The following is a 23677-nucleotide window of genomic DNA, read 5'->3' as shown; positions in this document are numbered from 1 at the left end:
TTCACAATTTTCACTCATAAATTTTTATAAAATTTCACAAATAATTACAAAAAAACGGTGCAAAATAACATTGATTTGAACCTGAAATTTTGAAGTCTGAAATGCAAAATCATTTTTTACAGTGTTAAATACAAGCGAATCTAATGACTGGGAGCCATTGGAAATGACTGGGACTCCAAAATAGGAGTAATATGACTTAATATCCTGCATATTCAATAAGCACGACCAACAAGCATGACCTATTAGTGGCGATAACTAAATATTGAATAGTAAAGGCCTTAAAACTGAGCCTTATATCAACTTTACATTTTTTACATCTTTTTTTATTTTATTTTTTATTTTGTGAATTGTTATGATTCGTCAGGATGCAAAGAAATATAATGCTGAGTATCCTCACCATAAAAGTAAACACTAACTGCTGGTTTCTCCCAAGGGTAAAATGTAAAGCATAAAAAGCAGTGGCCTTAGTACTGAGCCTTGTGGTACTCCATACTGTACTTTTGATTGATATGATACCTCTTTATTCACTGCTACTAATTGATTTTAGGTTTTTCCACTATTCAGGGAGAGGAAGTTATTAATCATCCATGTTTTTGTGTCAGAAACTATCAGATAGATAGCAGACATCAAGATTTTCAACAGGTTTTGAGTGTATATAGTGTATTGTAGACCAAGCAATTAAAATAGATGCCCAAGTGGTAACACCTAAATATTGAACAGTAAAGGCTCTAAAACTGAGCCTTGTGGAACATCATTACATACTGTACAGAGCTAATCTCAGACCTGTAGCCGCTCATAGAAATGAATGGGAACGGTCAGTAAAATAGGATTTAAACCAAGTATATAAATTTCAATTCAGCAATTGCAAGCTTATACATCATAGCAGAAGTGTATTAGTTCATTGTCTTTTTTTAAAATCATACAGAGACAAAAATCTGAGTACCATGCCACTGACTCATGTGTCAATAACTGAAAACGTGAGCACACAGATTTGCATATTTAATCCTCTCTATGTTCTCTGTAAACAATTTGACATACAGAGACAACACACACAGAAGTGCTGTTTTCCCAAGGAACATGGGAGACCTTTTAATGCAGTTTTGTATGATTTCACACATACTCTCTCACTCTGTCACACACACGCACACACACACACACACACACACACACACACACACACACACACACACACACACACACACACTGCCTGCAGGGTTTTGGCTTGCTTCCGCTCAGTGAAGCACATTTTATACAGCAGTATCCCAGAAATTACATTTATGCATTATTCACCTCCATCACACACACACACACACACACACACACACACAAAAATGGTCAAAAACACACTACAGATCCTCTATTAGTATGGCCCGCTCCATACGTACTACTACAAATTGTCTAGAGGCACATGATGCACATTATACATGAGTGTTTATTAACACACGCTGAATAGAACATCAGTGACATGCATGTGTGCGTGTGTGTGTGTGTGTGTGTGTGTGTGTGTGTGTGTGTGTGTGTGTGCGTGCGTGCGTGCGTGCGCGTGCGTGCGTGCGTGCGTGCGTGCGTGCGTGCGTGCGTGCGCGCGCGTGCGTGCGTGTGTGTGTGTGTGTGTGTGTGTGTGTGTGTGTGTGTGGTCGGTCGCCCATGTCATCATCTCCCTGCCTTGATTTGATCATTTTCAGGATGTGACATTTGACGGATATGTCACATCCATCTGTATGTGAGTGTGTGTGTGTGTGTACACCTTACAGTTTTACACCTGGTTCCTTCTTACCCAGATTGCTCTTTTGCGTTTGTCTGAGCTCTGGAGCTGTATATATATATATAAATTCTAACTTTAGAATCATCTATTTAGTAACCATGGAGATTTCGATTAGAAATTGTCAGATCAAGACAAGCAATATCATGGAGACCCGGGCGGTGTAAGCAACCTGCAGCTCCACAGAACAGCATAGCAACCGTCCAGAACACCTTTGCAACATCCTAGCAACCAACCTGGAGTCTGTTTCCCAAAGCATTATGTGCCACATCTGATCGCAAGTTCTGTCATTACCAGGATAGTGCAATGATAGTTCCAACGAACATTTGCAAACAGTATTGCAAACTTGTGTGGTTGCAACTACAGCTCACGACCTGTGGATAAAACATTAAACAAAGTAATGTTTATAGAACTTTCTTATCACCTTTTTAATATCTGATATATGTGACCCTGGACCACATCATCTGAAAGCTGAATAAATAAGCTTTCAATGATAAGCTTTTTTGATGTTTGGTTTGTTAGGATTGGATGATATTTGGCTGGGACACAACTATTGAAAATCTAAAATCGGAGGGTGCAAAAAAATCTAAATATTGAGAAAATCGCTTTAAAGTTGTCCAAATGCAATGCATATTACTTATCAAAAATTGTATTTTAATATGTTTACAGTAGGAAATGTACAAAATATTTTCATGGATCATGATCTTTACTTAATATCCTAATGATTTTGGCCATAAAAGAAAAATCAATTATTTTGACCCATACAATGTATTTTTGGCTATTGCTACAAACATACCTGTGATACTTAAGACTGGTTTTGTGGTCCAGGGTCACATACTGTATGTTGTCATAATGTTGAGAGAGACTTTTTTAGAACAACATTCTCATAACATCCATTTGATGTTAATTGTACGTGATATACTTTCTGAGAAAGGTTTTAAATAGCGTAATCATGACAAGAAAACTAGACATTTAGACTTAAAATATAAATGTTCAAATAATGTTATATTTTGGGTAGAAAAATTAGTAGAACATTGGGGAAAAAAAAAAAATTGTAACCTTTAAATAACATTGTAATTATGACAAAAAATGGACATTTTAAACATTCTTAGAATATTGTTACATTTTGGGTGAAAATCAAGTTAGTAGAATGTCATAAAAAACATTTTTTTGTAACCTATAAATAATGTTCTGTCAAAACCGTTCCTTACCGTTCTTAGAATATAAAAAAGAAATGTTTAAACTATGTTATATTTTGGGTGAAAATAAAGTGGATTGCTCTAACCTTCACCTCATGACGAAAACGTAGCCTACCTGTGGGAACTTTTTCGCAAGACACAAAATACGTACCAATAAGTGCATATCACTGCCGTTTCCAACAGAAATGAACACCAGAGGTGGTAAAACAGCGAGCACTTATTTCGTACACAGTTATGATTACAGTTCCATATGTTCGTGAATAACAAGCTTGCTTGGTAGATCAGCCGGCATGGAATTGGACTTAGGATGTGGAATCCTTGGGTACAAATGCCATGAAAAACATGACTCATGATAAAAGAGCTGAAAGATGAGAGATCGAAAACGAGCTAAAACGGCATGCTTGCGATTGTGTTTTTACATCACATTCGCTTTTGTCTATACTATTGGGTAGGTTTAGGTGTACTGCAGATGGTACATTATTTTAAAATGTCACAGAGCATTAGAGTTATAGCGCCACTCAGTGGACATTTTAATTCAGAACTGTGAAGACAAAACCAGCGTCACATAAAACGTACCATACAGTCAAGCCTGAAATTATTCATACCCCTGGCAAATTCTGACTTAAAGTTACTTTTGTTCAACCAGCAAGTTTTTTTTTGACCAGAAATGACACAGGCTTCTCCCAGAAGATAATAAGATGATGTACAAGAGGCATCATTGTGGAAAAAAATATTACTCAGCTTTTATTTACATTTGAACAAAAAGTGGCATGTCCAAAATTATTCATACCCTTTGCAAACTGTCACAGTCAATGGGAAAATCCAAAGTTCTATACCATTCCAAATAGTCCAAGCTGTTCTAAAGCATCCTAATTACCCTGATTCATTGGGAACAGCTGTTTTAATCAACTCAACAGGTGAAAAACAGAAGCTCTCTGCTGTTGGTTTGTGGACAGTCATGGCTAAGACAAAGGAGCTCACAAGTCAGGAAAGAGCTATAAGACCATATCTAAATGTTTTGAAGTTCCAGTGGCTACAGTGCAAAGTATTATTAAAAAATACAAGACGTTCCACACTGTGAAAAATCTCAGAGGACGTGGTCGGAAGCCAAAAGTGAGACCTGTGCTGGCCAGGAGGATAGTGAGAGAGGTAAAAAAGAATCCAAGGATCAACACCGCTGGACTGCGCTGGGTATCACAGACTTAGACCAAAGAGGACACCACTTCTCCAGATAAGGCACATAAAAGCCCGCTTGGCCTTTGCAAATGCTTATCTGGACAAAGAAGAAGACTTCTGATCTTCTGTTTATGGTCAGATGAAACAAAAATTGAATGGTTTGGCCAAAATGATGTAGCCTTCATGAGGCGTAAAAAAAGGAGAAGTCTTCAACCCTAAGAACACCATCCCCACTGTCAAACATGGTGGTGGGAACCTAATGTTTTGGGGGTGTTTTTCAGCCAGTGTAACAGGGAACCTAATCACAGTAAACGGCACCATGAAAAAGGAGCAATACATCCAAATTCTCAACAACAACATCAGACAGTCTGCAGAGAAACTTGGCCTTGGGCACCAGTGGACATTTCAGCACGACAACGACCCAAAACACACAGCAAAAGTGGTGAAGAAATGGTTAGCAGACAAAAACATTAACGTTTTGCAGTGGCCCAGCCAGAGTCCTGACTTAAATCCAATTGAGAATCTGTGGAGGAGCTAAAGATCAGGGTGATGGCAAGGAGACCCTTCAACCTGAAAGAGTTGGAGCTCATCGCTAAAGATGAATGGGCAAAAATACCAGTGGAGACATGCAAAAAGCTGGTCAGCAATTATAGGAAGCGTTTGATTGCTGTAATAGCCAATAAAGGCTTTTCTATTGATTACTGAGAAGGGTATGAATAATTTTGGACATGACACTTTTTGTTCAAATGTAAATAAAAGATGAGTAATAATTTTTTTCCACAATGATGCCTCTTGTACGTCATCTTTTGATCTTCTGTCATTTCCAGTCAACTTTAAGTCAGAATTTGTCAGGTGTATGAATAATTTGACTGTATATACGTTCATCTGTTCTTGGGGAAAAAAACAACAACACTCTTTTAGCGTCTCTCAGTGGACATTTCACATCTAATATGTCACAAAAACAGTATGTCCGGAAAGCAAACATCACATCTTGCGAAAAAGTTTCCACAAGTACGTTTTTTTTTCATGAGATCAGGTTGGGAATGTTGTAAGAAACATTTTATAACCTTTAATAAACATTAGAATTACGACAAGAAATATGGACATTTCAACATTTTTGAAGCATTTCAAACCAATGCTCCCACAACATTTTTTTTGTTTACCTGGGTAGCAACCCCATTGCAAAACACAAACCCCCTTCAGAACACCTTAGCAACCACATACAATAGCAGAACCCTGCAAGCTACCCACAATACCATAATTTAATATTAGACATATATTCAACCATAATTTTATAAACTTATTGTATTGAACATAGGTAATCCACAGCCAGAACCAGCACAAGCCAAAACCAAACCCCTCAGGCTGTGTTGTGTGTGTGTTTTGTGGAAGATTCTTGACATAGAATTACACACATACAACATCACAACACACCCAAGGTAAAACATGTCATATACTGACGTGTTCTTATTGCCGAGGAGATTTGAACATGAATGTTCGCTCAGGTAAAAGCATGTCTTAATCTTAGCGCTCTCTCCTGCGGTGGCTGGAAATATCTGCACATGTGCTGACGCTGCTCATTTTGCACAGCAGGAGGAAGAAAGAGACAGACAGACAAAGAGAGAGACAGCCAAGAGTGTAGATTCATGCTGAGAGGAAAATAACATGTATCCCAACATGACAGAATTTTCCTCAAACATGTAGGTTGTTGCCACCCACTGAGGTTTCATTTAAGCTGCCGGTGAACAACAGGCTCATGTTCATTCAGAATGTCACAAGAAAACAGAAGCGCTGACATATTTTAGCTCCTACACTCAAAAAATGATTCTTTAAACTAACTCAATTCAATTATGGACAGTGGTTCCAAACAACCAAACTGTTTTTTATTAACATATAAGGATTTTTTTTCAATCTATCCAAAATTATTCTGTTAAGACAACACAATTGAATTAGGAAAATCAATGTGAAATAGTAATGTCCAACCAAATCAATGTAATCAATGTCCTTTAACTTAAAACCAAGTTTAGTCAGCTTGTTTTGATTTACTAAAAAATAGGCCAAACAGCTCATGGTTTTTTGGTGGTCACCGTTGTTGTGATTCTCACACTGATTCTTCATGTCTGTGTGTCTAAATTCAAAAAAACTTTTATTTTCTTTCTTCATCTTCGTCTTATAAAGCCAAAACTGACAGATCTTTGTTCACAGTTCTATTGAAATCTGTATGGAAAACCTAAGTCAAGCACTTACGTCAATATATGATGATAGCTATTTTAAGTACAGTCAATGGTACTTGATGACTTTTGTTCTTGGCTTGTCTGGCTGTTATAACTCAGTAAAAGCAGCCAAACAAAATCTAACATTCAAGATTTAAGGGTCAAGAGCCCAACTAATGCAAACTTATGGGAAGTCTTTTCCACTTCTGGTTGACCTAAATAATGCAACCTAACAATCTTTTAATGCATTTGAATAAAATAAATGTGTTATGCGTAACCCAGGTTAAAGAGATGAGTCTTTAATTTAGATTAAAACTGACAGTGTGTGTCTGAACAAAGCTAGGAAGACTGTTCTAGAGTTTGGGCACTAAATAGGAAAAGGATCTGCTGCCTGCAATCGATTTTAACATTCTAGGTATTATCAAATAGAATTTTTGGGATTATATGGTCATACTTTCTGGTTCTAGTAAGAACTCTAACTGCTGCATTTTGGACCAGCTGGAGTTTGTTTATTAAGCGTGCAGAGCAACCATCCAATAAAGCATTTCAATAATCTAACCTTGAGGTCATGAACACATGAATAATGTTTCTGCATTTGATATTAAGAGCATAGGTCACAATTTAGAGATATTTTTAAGATGGATTTTATTTTTTATTTTTCAAATGATAGAAACATGGTTTTCCAATGAAAGATAGCTATTAAACAGCACACCTAACTTATAATGGAGAATTGACAGAGCAGCCATCAAATGTTAGACAGTGTTCTAGGTAATAACATGCTGAGGTTTATTATCCACTAATTAACATCTCTGTTTTTTTTTTGTTTTTTTTTTTAGAATTTAGCAGTAGGAAATTACTGGTCATCCAGTTTTTGTATATCAACTCTGCAATATTTTTTTGTTTTGTTTTGTGAATTGGAATGTTTTGCCAGGATGCAAAGAAATATAGAGCTGAGTATCCTCACCGTAACAGTGAACACTAACACTAATATCGTAATGGTACTGTATCTCCCAAGGGTAACATGTAGAAGGTAAAAAGCAACGGTCCTAGTACTGAGCCTTGTGGTATTCCACTTGTAATCAATAGGATACCTCTTCATCTACAGCTACTAATCGATGACTGTCAGAGAAGTACAATTTGAACCATGCCAATGCAATTCAAATAAGGCCATTTTCTAGTCTATTCAAAAGATTTTTTGGTCACAATCACTAAGTTTGCGTCAACTCTTTTAACCCTTATTTGAAATGTACAAGTTGGAAAATTTGACTTAGAATAGTTTGCAAAAGCCTAAGTATAAATATAGGCAGCGGCTATTTGCACTAAGAGTAAATAGTGATAGAGGCTATTTACACTAAGTGCAAATAGCAATGAGATGCTATTTACCAATAGTGAGCAAAGCTGTAGTTTCTATGAGGGGCAGGACCTTAGGCTGCGTGTCCACCAAAACGTTTTTTTTTTCCCCCAGCAATTAGCGTATTTATTCAATTGTTGTCAATGGTTAGTGCCACATCTTTTAAAACACAAGGAGCGTGCAGAGTTATGAGCGTCTTTTTCATGCTGAGCCCTCGGGCGTTCTTTTTCTCGGCATGGAGAACTGAAGAATGTTCAACTTTGAGTAAAATGCTTCACTCATCACTGTTACTTTCTAGGCAGCTAACCAATCAGAGTCAAAGAGGGGCAGAACCTTAGTGTCCACCAAAACATTTTTTTCCCTTTATTTATTCAATTGTTCTCAATGGGAGTGGGAATATTATGGTAGTCCGCCAGTTCAATCTGTTAAAGACTAAATACTTGGAGACAAGCAATATAGGTTAGCTGACTAGAAAGTGATAGCACAGTGTTTTACTCAGAATTGAATATTCTTCAACTCTCCACGCCGAATCGTACAAACGCTCAGCGTGAAAAGATGCTCATCGCTTGGCACGCTCCTGGCATTTAAAAAAACATGGTGCACCCATTGAGAACAATTGAAAAAATACCTTAGCCCAGGGGAAAACACTTTGGTGGACACGCGGCCTAAGTGTAAGACGGACTATTTGCACTTAGATGAATATAATTGAGAAGTGTAAAACAGGCCAGTAATTTGAGTTTTTCTGTTTGGTGTGATTATGTATAATGTCAAGTCAAGTCAAGTCAAGAATATTTATACAGCACTTTTTACGATACAAGTTGTGTCAAAGCAACCTTACAGTATTAAAATAAGACAATAAAGTGTCAATAATAATGCAAAAGTTCCATCAAAGTCAAATTGGAGAGGACTCATGTCTCTGACATAACCTCCATAGTCTTAATTAACCGCTAAATAGCAAGTCCATTTTTTTTTAAGACAAGCAAAAGCTTTAAAATTAGTGGGGTATTATTTTATGTCAGAAAAACTAAAATATCAAGCTTGTTTCAGACCTTATTTCAAGTGTTTAACGAAAAACCCATTCAAATCTCATTGACTTTAGCATGATAGAACTGGAAGTGCAAAACATGCTAACATGTTTCCAGATTCATAGACTCATTCCTGCAGCAGTTTATTTTGAGCCACGGAAATTGCATGTTATTTCTACAGGCATTTCACAGAATTTTCCTTTTATTTCTAGGTATGACCTCGACTCAAAGAGTGAAAACCTGTCCAAACATGTAAGTGTTTTCCTGTAAATGAACTAGAAGGCTTGTCATAGTTTTATTCTTGTGCTGTGTTTCTAGCCCTGCAGGCACCCTGTTTGACTCCCATCATGGGGGTTTTATCGTGATTTATCCAAGCATTTTGTGGTGTCAGAACCGTGGGTCATTCTATATCCCAGAATGCACCTGTGGGATTGATGTTCAGAGATACTGGACACAGTGATTCTGATCAGTGCTCTCGGGAGAATGTCTGCCTTTCTGCCACAGCCTATCATGAACTAGTCTAGAATAAGGTCCTATTCGTTTTTCCGTCAATTTTAATATTTTTTATTTATTATTTTTTTCTTATTTTCTTTATTTTTATTTACTTATTCCCTCATTTACTATACTCTTTAAATGTGTTTTTGTTCTAGGCTCGTGATAATCTAATATGAACACTGTAAAAAATGCTTTTCTTACTTAGATTTTTTGTCTCGTTTCCAGCCAAAATATCTAAAAATTCTTAAATCAAGAAGGATTTCTAGACGAGTAAAAATTATTGTCTTGTTTTCAGTTTTTTTTTTTTTTTTAACAAGCAAAATAATCTGCCAGTGGGGTAAGAAAAATAATCTTGGTTTCTGTTTGAAATAAATAATTTTTTTTTTTTTTTTTTTTTTTTTTGCTTACCCCATTGGCAGATTGTTTTGCTTGTTCTAAGCAAAAACTAAAATAATTTTTACTCGTCTAGAAAATCCTTCTTGATTTAAGAATTTTTAGATATTTTGGCTGGAAACGAGAAAAAAATATAGATAAGAAAATCATTTTTGCAGTGAAGTAAAGCATTTCAATAATTAATTTTATTTAACTTTTTAGTTTTTTTTTATTGAACTTCTTTCCATTTTTTCACACATTTTCATGCATGCTCATTCATACATTCATTTATTCGTTCATTCATTCATGCATGCATTAATTTAATATTGTAAGTGTGGAGCATGTTTGAGATGGAATATAAGACAGCATAAAAATAAAGAAAGCATAGGGTAAATGTTACTTTAATATCATTATTTTTATTGAAGCAGTAAAATTTTAACATTTATTTTGTTATATTCTTTCCAGTCAAGCTGTGATTATGTGTACTAAAATTTAGTTAAAGTCAGTTTAAGACAATAGCTATAAAATCAGTCTTACCAAGATGAAGGAGTCTGCCATTTTATATGAAAAACAGTTGAAATGGTCAACACAGAATGTTATCAAACAAACTACATAATTGTAGAGGTAAAGAAGTCTAAATATGCACTACAAATTCATTTACAGATTTGCACGGTCTACAAGACTTCTTAAAGGTTGACATCTGAGAAATTAATTGACATGGAAGATTGAACATGAACACTGAACATGAACTTTACATTGAAAATTAAATGTGCGTTTTACATGCTCATTTGCGGTAAAGAGAATGTTGGTCACATTTCGTCCCCATTGGAGAACAAATACTAGGCATGAAACATTCACAACCCATTTAACTTCCATAATGAGACAGATTTCTGAGTGGAGCTTGACTGGGACTTGGTTTTTATCTATTGGAATCGAATACATATTCCTGATTGTATCTGGAATTATTTGTGCACATTGTTGCGAACACTAAGAGTGTTTCATCACAGTTCTGTTCGAATCATCTTTTCTTTTCTGCTAAAGTAACTAAGGCTATATATATAATATTATAAAATAGTATTAACTAGCCTACTCTTCATGATAAATGTGTCCAATTTGATTTCCTGTTGACTTGAATGTGTACTGAGATAACAGGCACCTTAACTTGAACTCAAGTGACTTAAAATCATGAAGTGTGAGTAATGCCCCCTTCCTGCCGTCTGTCTGTGTTTACAGGACTTCCTGGGCCAGATGTACTGTACTCTTGGAGAGGTGGTGGGCTCTCAGGGTAGTCGTATGGATAGATCGCTTGTGTAAGTCCTGCGTTTGTGCTTCACACTTCTCCGAAAAAGCAATGTTTTGAAATAGATTTCAATTCTCATCTAACATGCTTTCATTTTTGGGTTTATCGCTGTTTATATGAGCAGTTGATGCAGTTCAATTTTACTGTATTTTACTGTAAGTTAGGGCATTCATATTTATTTTATTTCTGCATTATATATTGTGTCATTTGGCTAAAGTTTAAAGCTGAAGTTTACCTCAATAACACAAATTTACAGATAATTTATTCACCCCCATTGCAAAAAATGCTTTTCTTACTTAGATTTTTTGTCTCGTTTCTAGCCAAAATTTCTAACAACTCTTGAATCAGGAAAGATTTTCTAGACAAGTAAAAATTATTGTCCTGTTTTTAGTAAAAACAAGTCAAAACAAGTCAAAAAAGTGAGTTTTTGCTTAAAACAAGCAAAATAATCTGCCAAAGGGGTAAGGAAAAAAATCTTATTTCAAGCAGACAACTAGATTATTTTTCTTACCCCATTGACAGATTATTTTGCTTGTTTTAAGCAAAAACACACCTAATTTTGACTTGTTTTTACTTAAAACAAGACAATAATTTTTACTTTTCTAGAAAATCCTTCCTGATTCAAGAATTTTTAGATATTTTCGCTGGAAACAAGACAAAAAATCTAAGTTAGAAAAGCATTTTTTGCAGTGCCCTTGTCATCCGAGATGTTCATGTCTTTCTTTCTTAAGTCGTGAAGAAATTATGTTTTTTGAGGAAAACATTTCAGGATTTCTTTCCATATGGTGGGAAAGTGGGTCTTATCTAGTGAAACAATTGGTTATTTACTAAAAAATTTGACAATTTATATACTTTTCAACCTCAAATGCTCATCTTGTCTAGCTCTGCGTAAACTCTGTGTATTCCAGTTCATAACAGTCCAACACCCTTAAAAATAAAGGTGCTTCACGATGCCATAGAAGAACGTTTTTTGTTTAAATGGTTCCATAAAGAACCTTTAACATCTGAAGACCCTTTCTGTTTCACAAAAGGTTCTTTGTGGTGGAAGAAGGTTCTTTAGATTATAAAAAGGTAGAAAGAGGTGGTTCTTTAAAGAACCTTTTACTGAATGGTTCTTTGTGGAACCAAAAATGGTTCTTCTATGGCATCGCTGTGAAGAATCTTTTAAAGCACCTTATTTTTAAGAGTACATCGCTGCAGAAGTACCAACCCAGTGTTTAGTAAATGCCCTTTACAAAGAAAAAAAAGCAAACAGTGATGTAGGATGATCATTTGAGGTTAAAAAGTATAAAATTGTAATTCTTTTAAAAAAATAAACCAATCGTTTCGCTAGATAAGACCCTTTTTCCTCGGCGGGGATCATTTAGAGCCCTTTGATGCTGCATTTGGACAAACTCATGGGCACCATTGAAGTCCGCTATATGGGGAGAAATCCTGAAATGTTTCCCTTAAAAAACATAATTTCTTTACGACTGAAGAAAGAAAGACATGAACATCTTGGATGACAAGGGCGTGAGCAAATTTTTGTTCTGGAACTGAACTTTTCCTTTAAAAATGACTTTCTATGAAGTTACACACCCTGAACATTGCACATCCAATTGTCTTTCAATTGTATGTGGAAGGTTTTTTTTAGAACAGAGCCCCATTCTAGACTCAAGTTAATTTAATAAACTTACTAATGCATTTTCTAAATGACAAAATTTATGGTGCAGTAAACCAATCAAACAATCCCTTGGAAATCCTTAAAAATCTTTAAAATCTTTACTTTCTTGTTCATTTTAATCAGTCCAGCGGTCCGACGCCCCCACAAAATAGAGATTTCAGGTTTAAGGAGCATTAAATAAGCTTTACTTATTTGAGTGCAACTGACTGTGTCGAAATAGCTGAATAGTATCAAAACAGCACATTTCAAACTGTGTTATAATTAGGATGCTTTTTCCCTTGGACCATTTAGTGAGAGACATCGTGGAATATTTTGACTTACAGAAATTTATCATATTGCAAGACTTTAGAGATTTGGAATGATCAAGTGAAGGCAAATGTATCTAAAATATTTGTTTTCTTATGCAAATATGTGCATTTTAACATTTTAAAATCTTGATGTCTTTTTGTCAACTGGCCATATACAAGTGGTCATGTTTACTTGTATGTAATGTATGTATGGATGTGGTATGTTTGTGTGTGTGCTGTTGGTGACACATTGGGCGGTAATATGGAATGATGAGTGTTATATAACCAGAGCTGCCTGCACTTGTTCATTCACTCAAACCACTCTGAACATTCATTTAGTCATGGACTGCAGTTGCAAATAAATACATTTAGAAGCGTTTACAGTGAAAGCGCTTCACTGAATCGTTCATGGAAATTCATTTGAATTCGTTTCATTTTTTTTTTTTTTTGGAGCATGTGCCCATTCCTGACACAGCCACATTTTCAGTGGCACATCTCTGTATCGATATAAACCAATGCAGGAGCAATTCTCAAGCAGTAAAACGGTTAGTCATCCCAAAATTAAATCATTTACTCATTTACTCAGCTTTATGTCGTTCCAAATCAATGAGATTTTCATTCATCTTTAAAACACGAGTGAAGACTTTTAATAAAACCAACCTTAGATATTTCTATTTATACAACTTTCTACCAAAACTTTCCAGAAGAATACATTAATGTCTTCTGTAGAAACACAATCACTTTGTGTGATAAACAGATTTAATTTAGGCTTTTATTCACACATAAACAGTAAACAACAAATAAACAGAGCGCATGAAAAAACAGAAACAGAAGCTCATTTGTGTTTCGAAGATTAGCCAACATCTTACGGATTTGGAACAACAATAATGAAAATATTTTTGTGTATTTGTGAACTATTCCTTTAAGATCATTGTTAGGGAGTAAAATAACAACACTACTAACTAAAAGGTGATTTTTTGATTTTTTTTTTAATGATACAGGAGGTGTGAAAAAGTGTTGGCCCCCTTCCTGATTTTTTAATTTTTTTGCATGTTTGTCACACTTTAAAGTTTCAGATCATCAAACAAATTTAAATATTAATCAAAGATAACACAAGTAAACACAACATGCAGTTTTTAAATGGAGGGTTTTTTTATGAAGGGAAAACAAAATCCAAACCCACATGGCCCTGTGTGAAAAAGTGTTTGCCACCCCCCGTTAAAACATAACTGTGGTTTATCACACCTGAGTTCAGTTTCTCTAGCCACACTCAGGCCTGATTACTGCCATACCTGTCCACAATCAAGAAATCACTTAAATAGGACCTGCCTGACAAAGTGAAGTAGACCAAAAGATCCACAAAAGCTACACATCATGTTGAGATCCAAAGAAATTCAGGAACAAATGAGAAAGGAAGTAATTGAGATCTATCAGTCTGGAAAAGGTTATAAAGCCATTTCTAAAGCTTTGGGACTCCAGCGAACCACAGTGAAAACCATTATCCACAAATGGCCAAAACATTGGTGAACCTTCCCAGGAGTGGCCGGCCGACCAAAATTACCCCAAGAGCGCAACAACGACTCATCAAAGAGGTCACAAAAGACCCCACAACAACATCTAAAGAACTGCAGGCCTCTCTTGCCTCAGTTAAGGTCAGTGATCATGACTCCACCATAAGAAAGAGACTGGGCAGAAATGATCTGCATGGCAGAGTTCCAAGATGAAAACCGCTGCTGAGCAAAAAGAACATAAAGGCTTGTCTCAGTTTTGCCAGAAAACATCTTGATGATCCCCAAGACTTTTGGGAAGATACTATGTGGACTGACGAGACAAAACTTTTTGGAAGGTGTGTGGCGCATTACATCTGGCGTAAAAGTAACACAGCATTTCAGAAAAAGAACATCATACCAACAGTAAAATATGGTGGTGGTAGTGTGATGGTCTGGGGCTGTTTTGCTGCTTCTGGACCTGGAAGACTTGCTGTAATAAATGGAGCCATTAATTCTGCTGTCTACCAAAAAATCCTGAAGGACAATGTCGGCCATCTGTTGGTGACCTCAAGCTGAAGCGAACTTGGGTTCTGCAGCAGGACAATGGTCCAAAACACACCAGCAAATCCACCTCTGAATGGCTGAAGAAAAAGAAAATGAAGACTTTGGAGTGGCCTAGTCAAAGTCCTGACCTGAATCCTATTGAGATGCTGTGGCATGACCTTAAAAAGGCGGTTCATGCTTGAAAACCCTCCAATGTGGCTGAATTACAACAATTTTGCCAAGATGAGTGTGGCCAAAATTCCTGCACAGCGCTGTAACAGACTCATTGCAAGTTATCGCAAATGCTTGATTGCAGTTGTTGCTGCTAATGGTGGCCCAACCAGTTATTAAGTTTAGGGGCAAACACTTTTTCACACAGGGCCATGTGGGTTTGGATTTTGTTTTCCCTTCATAATAAAAAACTTCATTTAAAAACTGCATGTTTTGTTTACTTGTGTTATTTTTGATTTAATATTTAAATTTGTTTGATGATCTGAAACATTAAAGTGTGACAAACATGCAAAAAATAAAAAAACAGGAATGGGGGCCAACACTTTTTCACACCTCTGTATGTCTCTGTAGGTTGTTTCAGTGTAATTCAAATGTGCAAATTCCCCCATAAATAGTTTTAATGTAGGCAATGTAATTATGTTAGCCTGTAGCACGCAGCATATCCACTCAGTAAGCAGAGCTGGGTAGATTATTTACAAATTGCAATCCGTTACTGATTCCAAATTACATTGTACTTTGTAACGTAATCTGCTACATTACACCTTTTAGGACTCCTTTTTTGATCACTTTTAGATTACTTTTGACCTAACTTGTTTATCATGTTAATTTAAATAGGATAATATTGGACCATATTGACATAAAAATATAAAGAGTAAGACAATATATTCCATTTGTTGTTATTAACAACATGAAGAGCATTAAACATTATTACATCAGGGTTTCCCAAACTGGTGTTTGTGAAGGAACAGCAGGGGGTTTATGAGTTTAATGAAAAACTGATAATTAATTAAATCATAAAAAATGTTAAATAAAAATAAATAAAAAATCAATCAATCAAAAAAAAAAAAAAAGTTTACCTGCATGTTCATACATGACCAAAACCAACTTCAGAGAACCAATGAACATGCAAATGTGATACTTAATTATTAAAATATTTATTTTAAAATCTCAGGGGTACTTCAGGTAAATATATTAGGTAAAAGAGAATCAGATGACAGAAACGTTTGTGAATTTTAATGTGTTTAAATGACAAAAGCCTTCCAAAGACATAGAAACGCATGATTTAATAACATACGAAGTGATAATTCAAGTAAAATAATGATTTTTGTAAATCAGTGGTCAAATACTGTGTCGCCACCGACTAATGACTGATCTTTGTGTGAATGTTCACAAAACTTGAAGAATTTGTGAATGTATATAAGCAGTAGGCTATTTTAGAAAGGAAATGTAAAAGATGAAAAAGAGGAATTATGGAGAATCAATACATTTTGAATAATTTATTGTATAAACAATAATCATGTAATCCATAAAAGGTAACTGTAGTCTGATTATGAGTGTTTTAAAATTATTTTAATCTAATAAGTTTTCAATGCTTATAAGTTAACAAACTTCGACATATAAAAGTGATATAATGATATTATAACATTATAATGTTGTAATATTTGCTACCTCCATGCATTGAATGTCTTGAAGCCACACATGTGATATGAGGTTAATTAAAAAAGTAGCTTGATTGATGTTTGAACTGCTTTTAAATATGATTAGCTTGTAACTTTGAGCTGCACTGATTCTCTCGCTATCTCTCTCTCTTGTCTCTTTATTTTTTTTTATTGTGAGTAATTCCTGGTAGATGGCTGAACATTTCAGGTTAATTTAGGAGAGTGCCTCAGAGGACATCCGTAGATCCAGAGCAGATTAAAGACACGTCTTCAGTTAGCGGAGATCTGCTTCTCTAACCTCTATAACATAACCTACAACTACTTAGTGGAATTGAAACAAGCACTTGAGGCAGCGCTTAAGTAAGGCAGAAGTTTGTTCTCTCATCAAATCATCTTCAAAATCTTTCATCGTTCATCTTTGTCAGGCACTTGTGCAGGATGCTGAAGTGTTAGGTCCATACAATTTAAATTCAATTCCGGCTTGGGCTTCTTGAAGTGTAGTCTTATATAAGAGCACAGAAAACACTCGTACATTCGCCAGTCTGCTTCTACAAACACTCATTTATTTATGCAGCACAGATACATGCATTCATAACTGTTGACAGGCGACAATCACTTATTAATGTTCACTCTTTCACACATGTACATTTGTTTACACGGTCATCATATTATTTAATAATTACTCCTATAACAGACACTTTCACCCAAAGCAAAGTTCTGTTGTTTAGAGTTGTGTCAAGGACGTCCCTTTGTAGGTTTTGAACCCTTTGTTGAAATGGTCCTGCTGTGTGTTTCTGAAGTGGTACAGTAGTTGTCAAGGGCAATATTGTCAGGCCTTCTCCAGTAACACACAATGTTCTTTCTGACTTTAGAGGCATTCCTGGGAAGAACTGTGGAACTATTATTGTAAAAGCTGAGGAACTTGGAAATTGCAGGGTATGTCATCTTATATCTTATTGTCTCTTTTTATCTCCCATCTTCTCCCTTCTTCTCTGTTCTCTATGTCAAATGCTGTTTTGTCTCTTGTTGTATAATCTATTGCCCTTTTCTTGTCTCATGTGTTTTATCTCTTCTTGTCTCATTTATTCTCTCATTGTCTCATGTCTACTTTTCTTCTCATCTCATCAGGTTTTCTTCTCTCATTTGTCTTGTCTCTTCTTGTCTTTCTTATTCTCTTCATGTCTTGTCTTTTTTCCTGTCTAAATTCTTGTCATAGCTAGTGTTTTCTGTCTCATCTTCTTCTTGTCCCATTTATTCTCTCCTCTTCACATCTTGTGTTGTCCTATGTCTTCTCTTCCTGACTCATTTCTTCCTATCTAGTCTTTTTTTCCCTGCTTTTTCTAATTTCTCTTTTCTCCTCTTGTCTCAATTATTCTCTTCTCCTCACATCTTGCATTATCCCATGTCTTCTTTTCCTGTCTCAGTTCTTCTCATCTAGTCGTTTTGTCTCGTTTTCTTGACTTATGTGTCTCGTCTCTTCTTGTCTCATGTTTTCTTTTCACTTCACATCTTGCATTGTCTCATGTCTTTTTCTGTCTTATTTCTTCTCATAGGTGGTCTTTTATGTCTTATTTTTTTGTGGCATTGCCTCTTCGCATCTTGTGTTGTCTTTTGTCTTCTCTTCCTGTCTCATTTCTTCTCATCTAGTCTTTTTTATTTTGTCTGCTTTTGTTGTCTCATTTTTCTTTTTTCCTCTTGTCTTAATTTTCTTCTCCTCACATCTTGCATTGTCTCACGTCTTCTCTTTCTGTCTCATTTCTTCACATCTAGTCATTTTGTATCATCTTGTTTTCTTGTCTCATTTGTTTTGTCTCTTCTTGTCTCATGTATTCACTTCTCTTCACATCTTGCAATGTCTTATTTCTTCTCATAGGTAATCTTTTATGTCTCATCTTTTTGTTTCATTGCCTTTTCACATCTTGTGTTGTCTTATATCTTCTCTTCCTGTCTCATTTCTTCTTATCTAGTCTTTTTTGCTTTGTCTGCTTTTCTTGTCTCATTTGTTTTGTCTCTTATTGTCTCATTTATACTTTTCTCTTCACATATTGCATCGTCTCATGTCTTAACTTTTCTGTCTCGTTTCTTCTCATTTAGTCTCTTGTCTGTTTATTCTTATCTATTAGTGTATTTTCTTTTTTTTCTTGCCTTGTCTAATCTCTTCTTATTTCATCTAGTCTTTTCTTGTTTCATTTGTCTTGTCTCTTTTTGTCTTTTATACTTTTCTCTTCACATCTTGCATTGTTTCATGTCTTAACTTCCTGTCTTGTTTCTTCTCATTTAGTCTTTGTTGTCTGTTTATTCTTGTCTATTAGCATCTCTTAATTTTTTTCCTTGCCTTGTCTCATCTCTTCTTGTTTCATTTCGTGTCTCTTCTCTTCCTTTTTTGTCTAGTTTCTTCTCTTCTTGTCTCGTCTTTTTGCTTTTTTCTCATCACTTCTTTTCTTGTATGTTTTATTCTTCTTGTTTAATATTATCTCTTTTTGTCCCTGTTGTTTTTATTATTTTCTCATTTCATAAATGTTTACTAAACAGCATCATGCAGTCTGCACTTATGTCCTTTTTTTGATCAGGAGTCAGTATTGATGCAGTTTTGTGGCAACAAACTGGACAAGAAAGATTTCTTTGGAAAGTCAGACCCCTTCCTGGTCTTTTACCGTAGCAATGAAGATGGAACGTAAGACATTTTTTTCTTCACATTTTTCCATTGGACACAGTTCATAAAATACAGACAACAGAAAGAGAGATGTGCAGTTTATTTTTACTTATATCAGTACTTACATCAGATGTATTTAAATGCTACATTAGATGTTTTAAGTCTATTAATGTGGTCGTGTACTGAAATTGGATGTCTCATTTCATGTCTTCGAACCTGGTCTTGGTATTCAATGACACTATGTGACTCTGTGTGATATGACCTATTTAAGACCCTTTTCACACTCACTGATTCTCACCTCCCATGTTGTGGTTCCTCCTCCTTGATGTTTCCTGTTTCTCAGATTTACAATCTGTCATAAGACAGAGGTGGTGAAAAACACGCTGGACCCTGTATGGCAGGCCTTCAAGATCCCAGTCAGAGCACTGTGTAATGGGGACTATGACAGGTGGGTCAAATATTATAACTCTCAGCTTCAAAGAGAGAAATCTTAGAGAAATTTACTTAACATCAAAATAGAGTGACCTATTAGCAACTCTAATCATTTTCCTTTTTTGCAGAGCAATAAAAATCGAGGTGTATGACTGGGACAGAGATGGAGGGTAAGAATGAAATAATCATTCTGTAATACTGAAGATAAGATGCATTAAGATAAGTCATGAGACTGTATGTCTGTGTGGGTTTGTGTTTTCAGTCATGACTACATTGGCGAGTTCAGCACCAGCTACAGGGAGCTCTCTAAAGGCCACACTCAGTTTACTGTGTGGGAGGTGAGCCACTCTCATTTTCCTCATGTATTTTTCACACACGTCTGCTTAAAATATTGTAAATGTCTTTTTGAAATATCCTAGATTTTAGTGCAGACATTTACATTACTTTAGGAGTGTGTAGTTAGGGCCTAAAGAACTGTGCTGAGGAGTAAAAGTATTGAAGCTATTTCTTATTTTATATGTAGTATTGAAAAAACTGATTGGTCAGACAGTTCAAAGAAAGAAAATCCCTAATTAAAACCTTAGGTTTAAAGTAAATGTTTAAGGCCTGGTTTCACAGCCAGGATTAGGCCATAGTTCAGTTAGGACATTTAAGTAATTTTTATAAACATGCTTAGAAAAAAACATTCCTGGTGTGCATCTTGAGACAAAACAAAGGCACTGATGTATTTTAAGATCAATCAGTGCAATTTTATTTCAGTTGAAACAGCTCAGACTTACATTTTAGTCTAGGACTAGGCTTAAGCCTTGTCTGTGAAACCGGGCGTAAATGTTTTAGCTAACAACATGAATACTTACATATCTTGTTCAATATAATATTAAATGTACTCATATAGAATAACTCTTTTGGGAACTGTGTCTATGTTTATGTTCTTGTGTAAATTATGTTTCTGGCCTTACTGTGACACTTTGTCCCCCATCCCTGTGAAATCTCATCTTTTTCCATCTTTTGTTTGACCTCCACATCACTGAAGCATAAATCAAACCCATAAGGGACGAGAACACTTATCAAAACCAGCCACGGCACAAGAACCTTAGATAACAGCAAAAGGTCTAGCAAATGTAGTCAACCACTTATCTTCACCAAAAGCTTCTTACGATTTAGTTTTTTTTTTTTTGACACAGCCAACATCCTCTTCATTGTGATTGAATTTCTTGCCACACAGTTTACACATTCTTAGTGTGACAATGTTCACCGTGTGGCAAAAAAAAAGTATTTCTATCCTGAATATGCTGCAGTGATAAATATATTTTACAATACTTTAAATAAATTTTATAGCAATAAAAGAATAGAAAAGAAAGAAAACCGACAAAATAAATTAAATAAAAATACAAAATAAAAAAAAATAAGATTTATGTTTTTCAAATTTATTAAAAATTTCTATCCATTTGAATTACACAATTTCAACATTAACAAACTAATAACCTTAATGTGATGCATATTTTTCAGTCATAGTTAAACAAAACAGGTAAGAAACAGGCAAATTTTCAGTAATAATACAAATTTGTATTACACTTGTAAATAATACAAGTTTAGTTTTAAATACATAATAACAATAACAAAAAACATAACAAAATAATCCAATTTGTTTTAGTCTCACATTTTTACCAATAGAATATTGTTTGCTCTCCAGCTAGCCATATTTAAATGTTAATAATTTTTAACTGATTTTTTTAAAGTGAACAGATTTATGCAGATTCTAAGCAATGTGAATAAATGTGTTTTGAAAATAAAACCATATAGATGCAAATAGTTAATAAATGATTTTAGAGTTATTGATATGACCTGTTTCTTGAATGATTCAGTTATGCATGACTGACAAATATGAATCTCGTTAAGTTTAATTGTTAAACCGTGTCAAAACTGTGTAATCCAAATGGCTAAAAATGTTATGTGCAACTCAAATACATAAATCTTAAATTTAGAGCTGTACATTTTGATGAGACCAAATCACCATTTTAGATTGAACCACTGAGATTCAATATTACTGACTTGATACTGTCTGACTTTGCTGTATTTCTGCAGGTGCTGAACCCCAAGAAAAAGAAAAAGAAGAAGAAATATCTAAACTCAGGAACCGTGAGTGATTTTTTTTTTATCTAGACCCTTCAGTTTAATTAATGAAAAAAAGCAACAAGTTCCATAGAAGAACAAAAGTAAGCAATACATGTTTGTTCTAACAAACAAACATCCTTATTGGTAAGACTTCTTATAGAAGGTCCTACATTATATCTTCATAAGCAATGCACAATGCCTTCATAAGCTGTGCATATAAATATTCATAAATGCTGATGTAGCTCATCATTGATCTGCCCTGATGCTGTGACTCCTAGAGAGTTACATCATCACCCTTAGCATGAATATTAATATGACATTTATGATTAAAGTATGCATTGCTTATTGAAAGTGTGATGATGCCCTTTAGGACTCTACATAGGAAGTGTTACCAAACTTTCATGTTGACAGGTCACTCTGCTGTCCTGCTTCATTGATGTCGAGGTTACGTTCCTGGACTACATCAAAGGAGGGTCAGTAATTGTGTATGCATGCACTTGTACAGTCCTTATTGTACAAACATTATTTTTTTTTTTTACATAATTATGTACCATGATTTATACTATATGAAAGCTATAAATATTATAATATTCACAACTGACAATATATAAGGGGCCTGCATGCATCACTCAGTTAGGTTCATGCCTAGGTTTTCTGAAAAGTTCCCTTCCTGTTGGTCAATTTTAAAGTTGTTTTGAAGTTCCTTTACTAGTGGTCCCTATACTAAATACCTCTAGCAGATTTACATCCAATTTCTTACCAGTGGGAAGTACTACACAGCGAAGTCTCTGTGGTGGGTTCCACCTAACAAGGAGAGACTGCCATACACAGAGAACTGATGACAGAGCGAAACTCTGTTCACAGAGTTCGCACTGGGGAACCATTACAGTGGAAGAATACAAAAATGGGAACACCGTTAGGGAGGGTTAGGGCCAAACCACAGGTAATGAGTTTGGTAAGTTCCACCACCAAAAACTTTGACCGCAAATGTGCTTCTAATGATGGAGGACGTGGTCAAATGTTCACCACTCAAGGGAAACTAAAAACTGGACCTGAAAGGCACATTACCAGTCATCTTTCAGGGGTTTTCAAACTGCCTTGGAGAACCTCCAGCACTGCACAATTTGTATGACTATCTAACAGGTCTAACACACCTGATTCCATTTGTCAGCTCGTTAATAGAGACTGCAAGACCTGAATTGGGTGTGTCTGATAAGGGAGATATACAAAATGTACAGTACTGGGGGTCCTCCAGGAAAGGTTTGAAAACCCCAGATCTAGATTCGTCATTTGGTACCATACAAGAAAAGACAACGAGCAAAAATATCTCAAATAACTAACAAAACAAACCAAAATCAACTTTAAGGAACACAAGGAAAGTTGATGGTGATTCTCCTCTCTCCTGCCTTTCTCTGCTTCAGTGTCCTTATTAAAATCAATCAAGCAGCATATGCGACTAGACGGTCTCCCTCATCAGGAGGGAGTGCTTGCAGGTTTACCATTTGATCCCTGAACAGGGTAGTGGGAACCTTATGCACATAGCCGGGCAGGGTCTTATGAGTCTGCTGGCCTGAATTCTAGGCATGTTTCGATAACGGAGAGGCCTTGAAGATCCCCCTCCTTTTTGACAGAAGTGAGCACAGTCAGGAGAACCATCTTCAAAGAGAGGGCACTATGCTTCTTCCTCAGGAGGATTCGCCAATTAGGAGCTGACACCATTAGCATGTGTTCTATGAACCAGGTCTGATTGCTCCAATATGGCACCATCCTAACTAATCTTGCATAATGTGCATGCTGTAAAGCTCAGAGGAAACACATACTTGCATAGACCCCCAGGCCAGCTGTGTGCCAGTGCATCTGTGCCAAGGGGTGACTTGGTCAGGGAGAACCACAGAGGGCAATAGGAGGACCCTTGTGGATTGATATACACT

At 35.6% G+C, this 23677-nt stretch overlaps 1 protein-coding gene across 1 annotated transcript in view; it reads left to right on the top strand.

Annotated features, from left to right (window-relative positions):
* Positions 1-23677, top strand: part of cpne8 (copine VIII) — a 90349-nt gene that overhangs the window by 25760 nt on the left and 40912 nt on the right. Inside the window, exons 5-13 of the mRNA XM_073831793.1 lie at positions 8939-8978; positions 10827-10903; positions 17419-17482; positions 19117-19220; positions 19543-19647; positions 19760-19801; positions 19894-19969; positions 21717-21770; positions 22158-22219. Of these exons, the coding sequence (XP_073687894.1) occupies positions 8939-8978; positions 10827-10903; positions 17419-17482; positions 19117-19220; positions 19543-19647; positions 19760-19801; positions 19894-19969; positions 21717-21770; positions 22158-22219 (624 nt within the window). The remainder of the gene's footprint in view (positions 1-8938; positions 8979-10826; positions 10904-17418; positions 17483-19116; positions 19221-19542; positions 19648-19759; positions 19802-19893; positions 19970-21716; positions 21771-22157; positions 22220-23677) is intronic.

The sequence above is a fragment of the Garra rufa genome, chromosome 25 (assembly GCF_049309525.1).
Source record: "Garra rufa chromosome 25, GarRuf1.0, whole genome shotgun sequence".
NCBI lineage: Eukaryota > Metazoa > Chordata > Actinopteri > Cypriniformes > Cyprinidae > Garra > Garra rufa.
The sequence above is the reverse complement of the archived record's forward strand: the minus strand, read 5'-3'. Positions and strand labels throughout refer to the sequence as shown.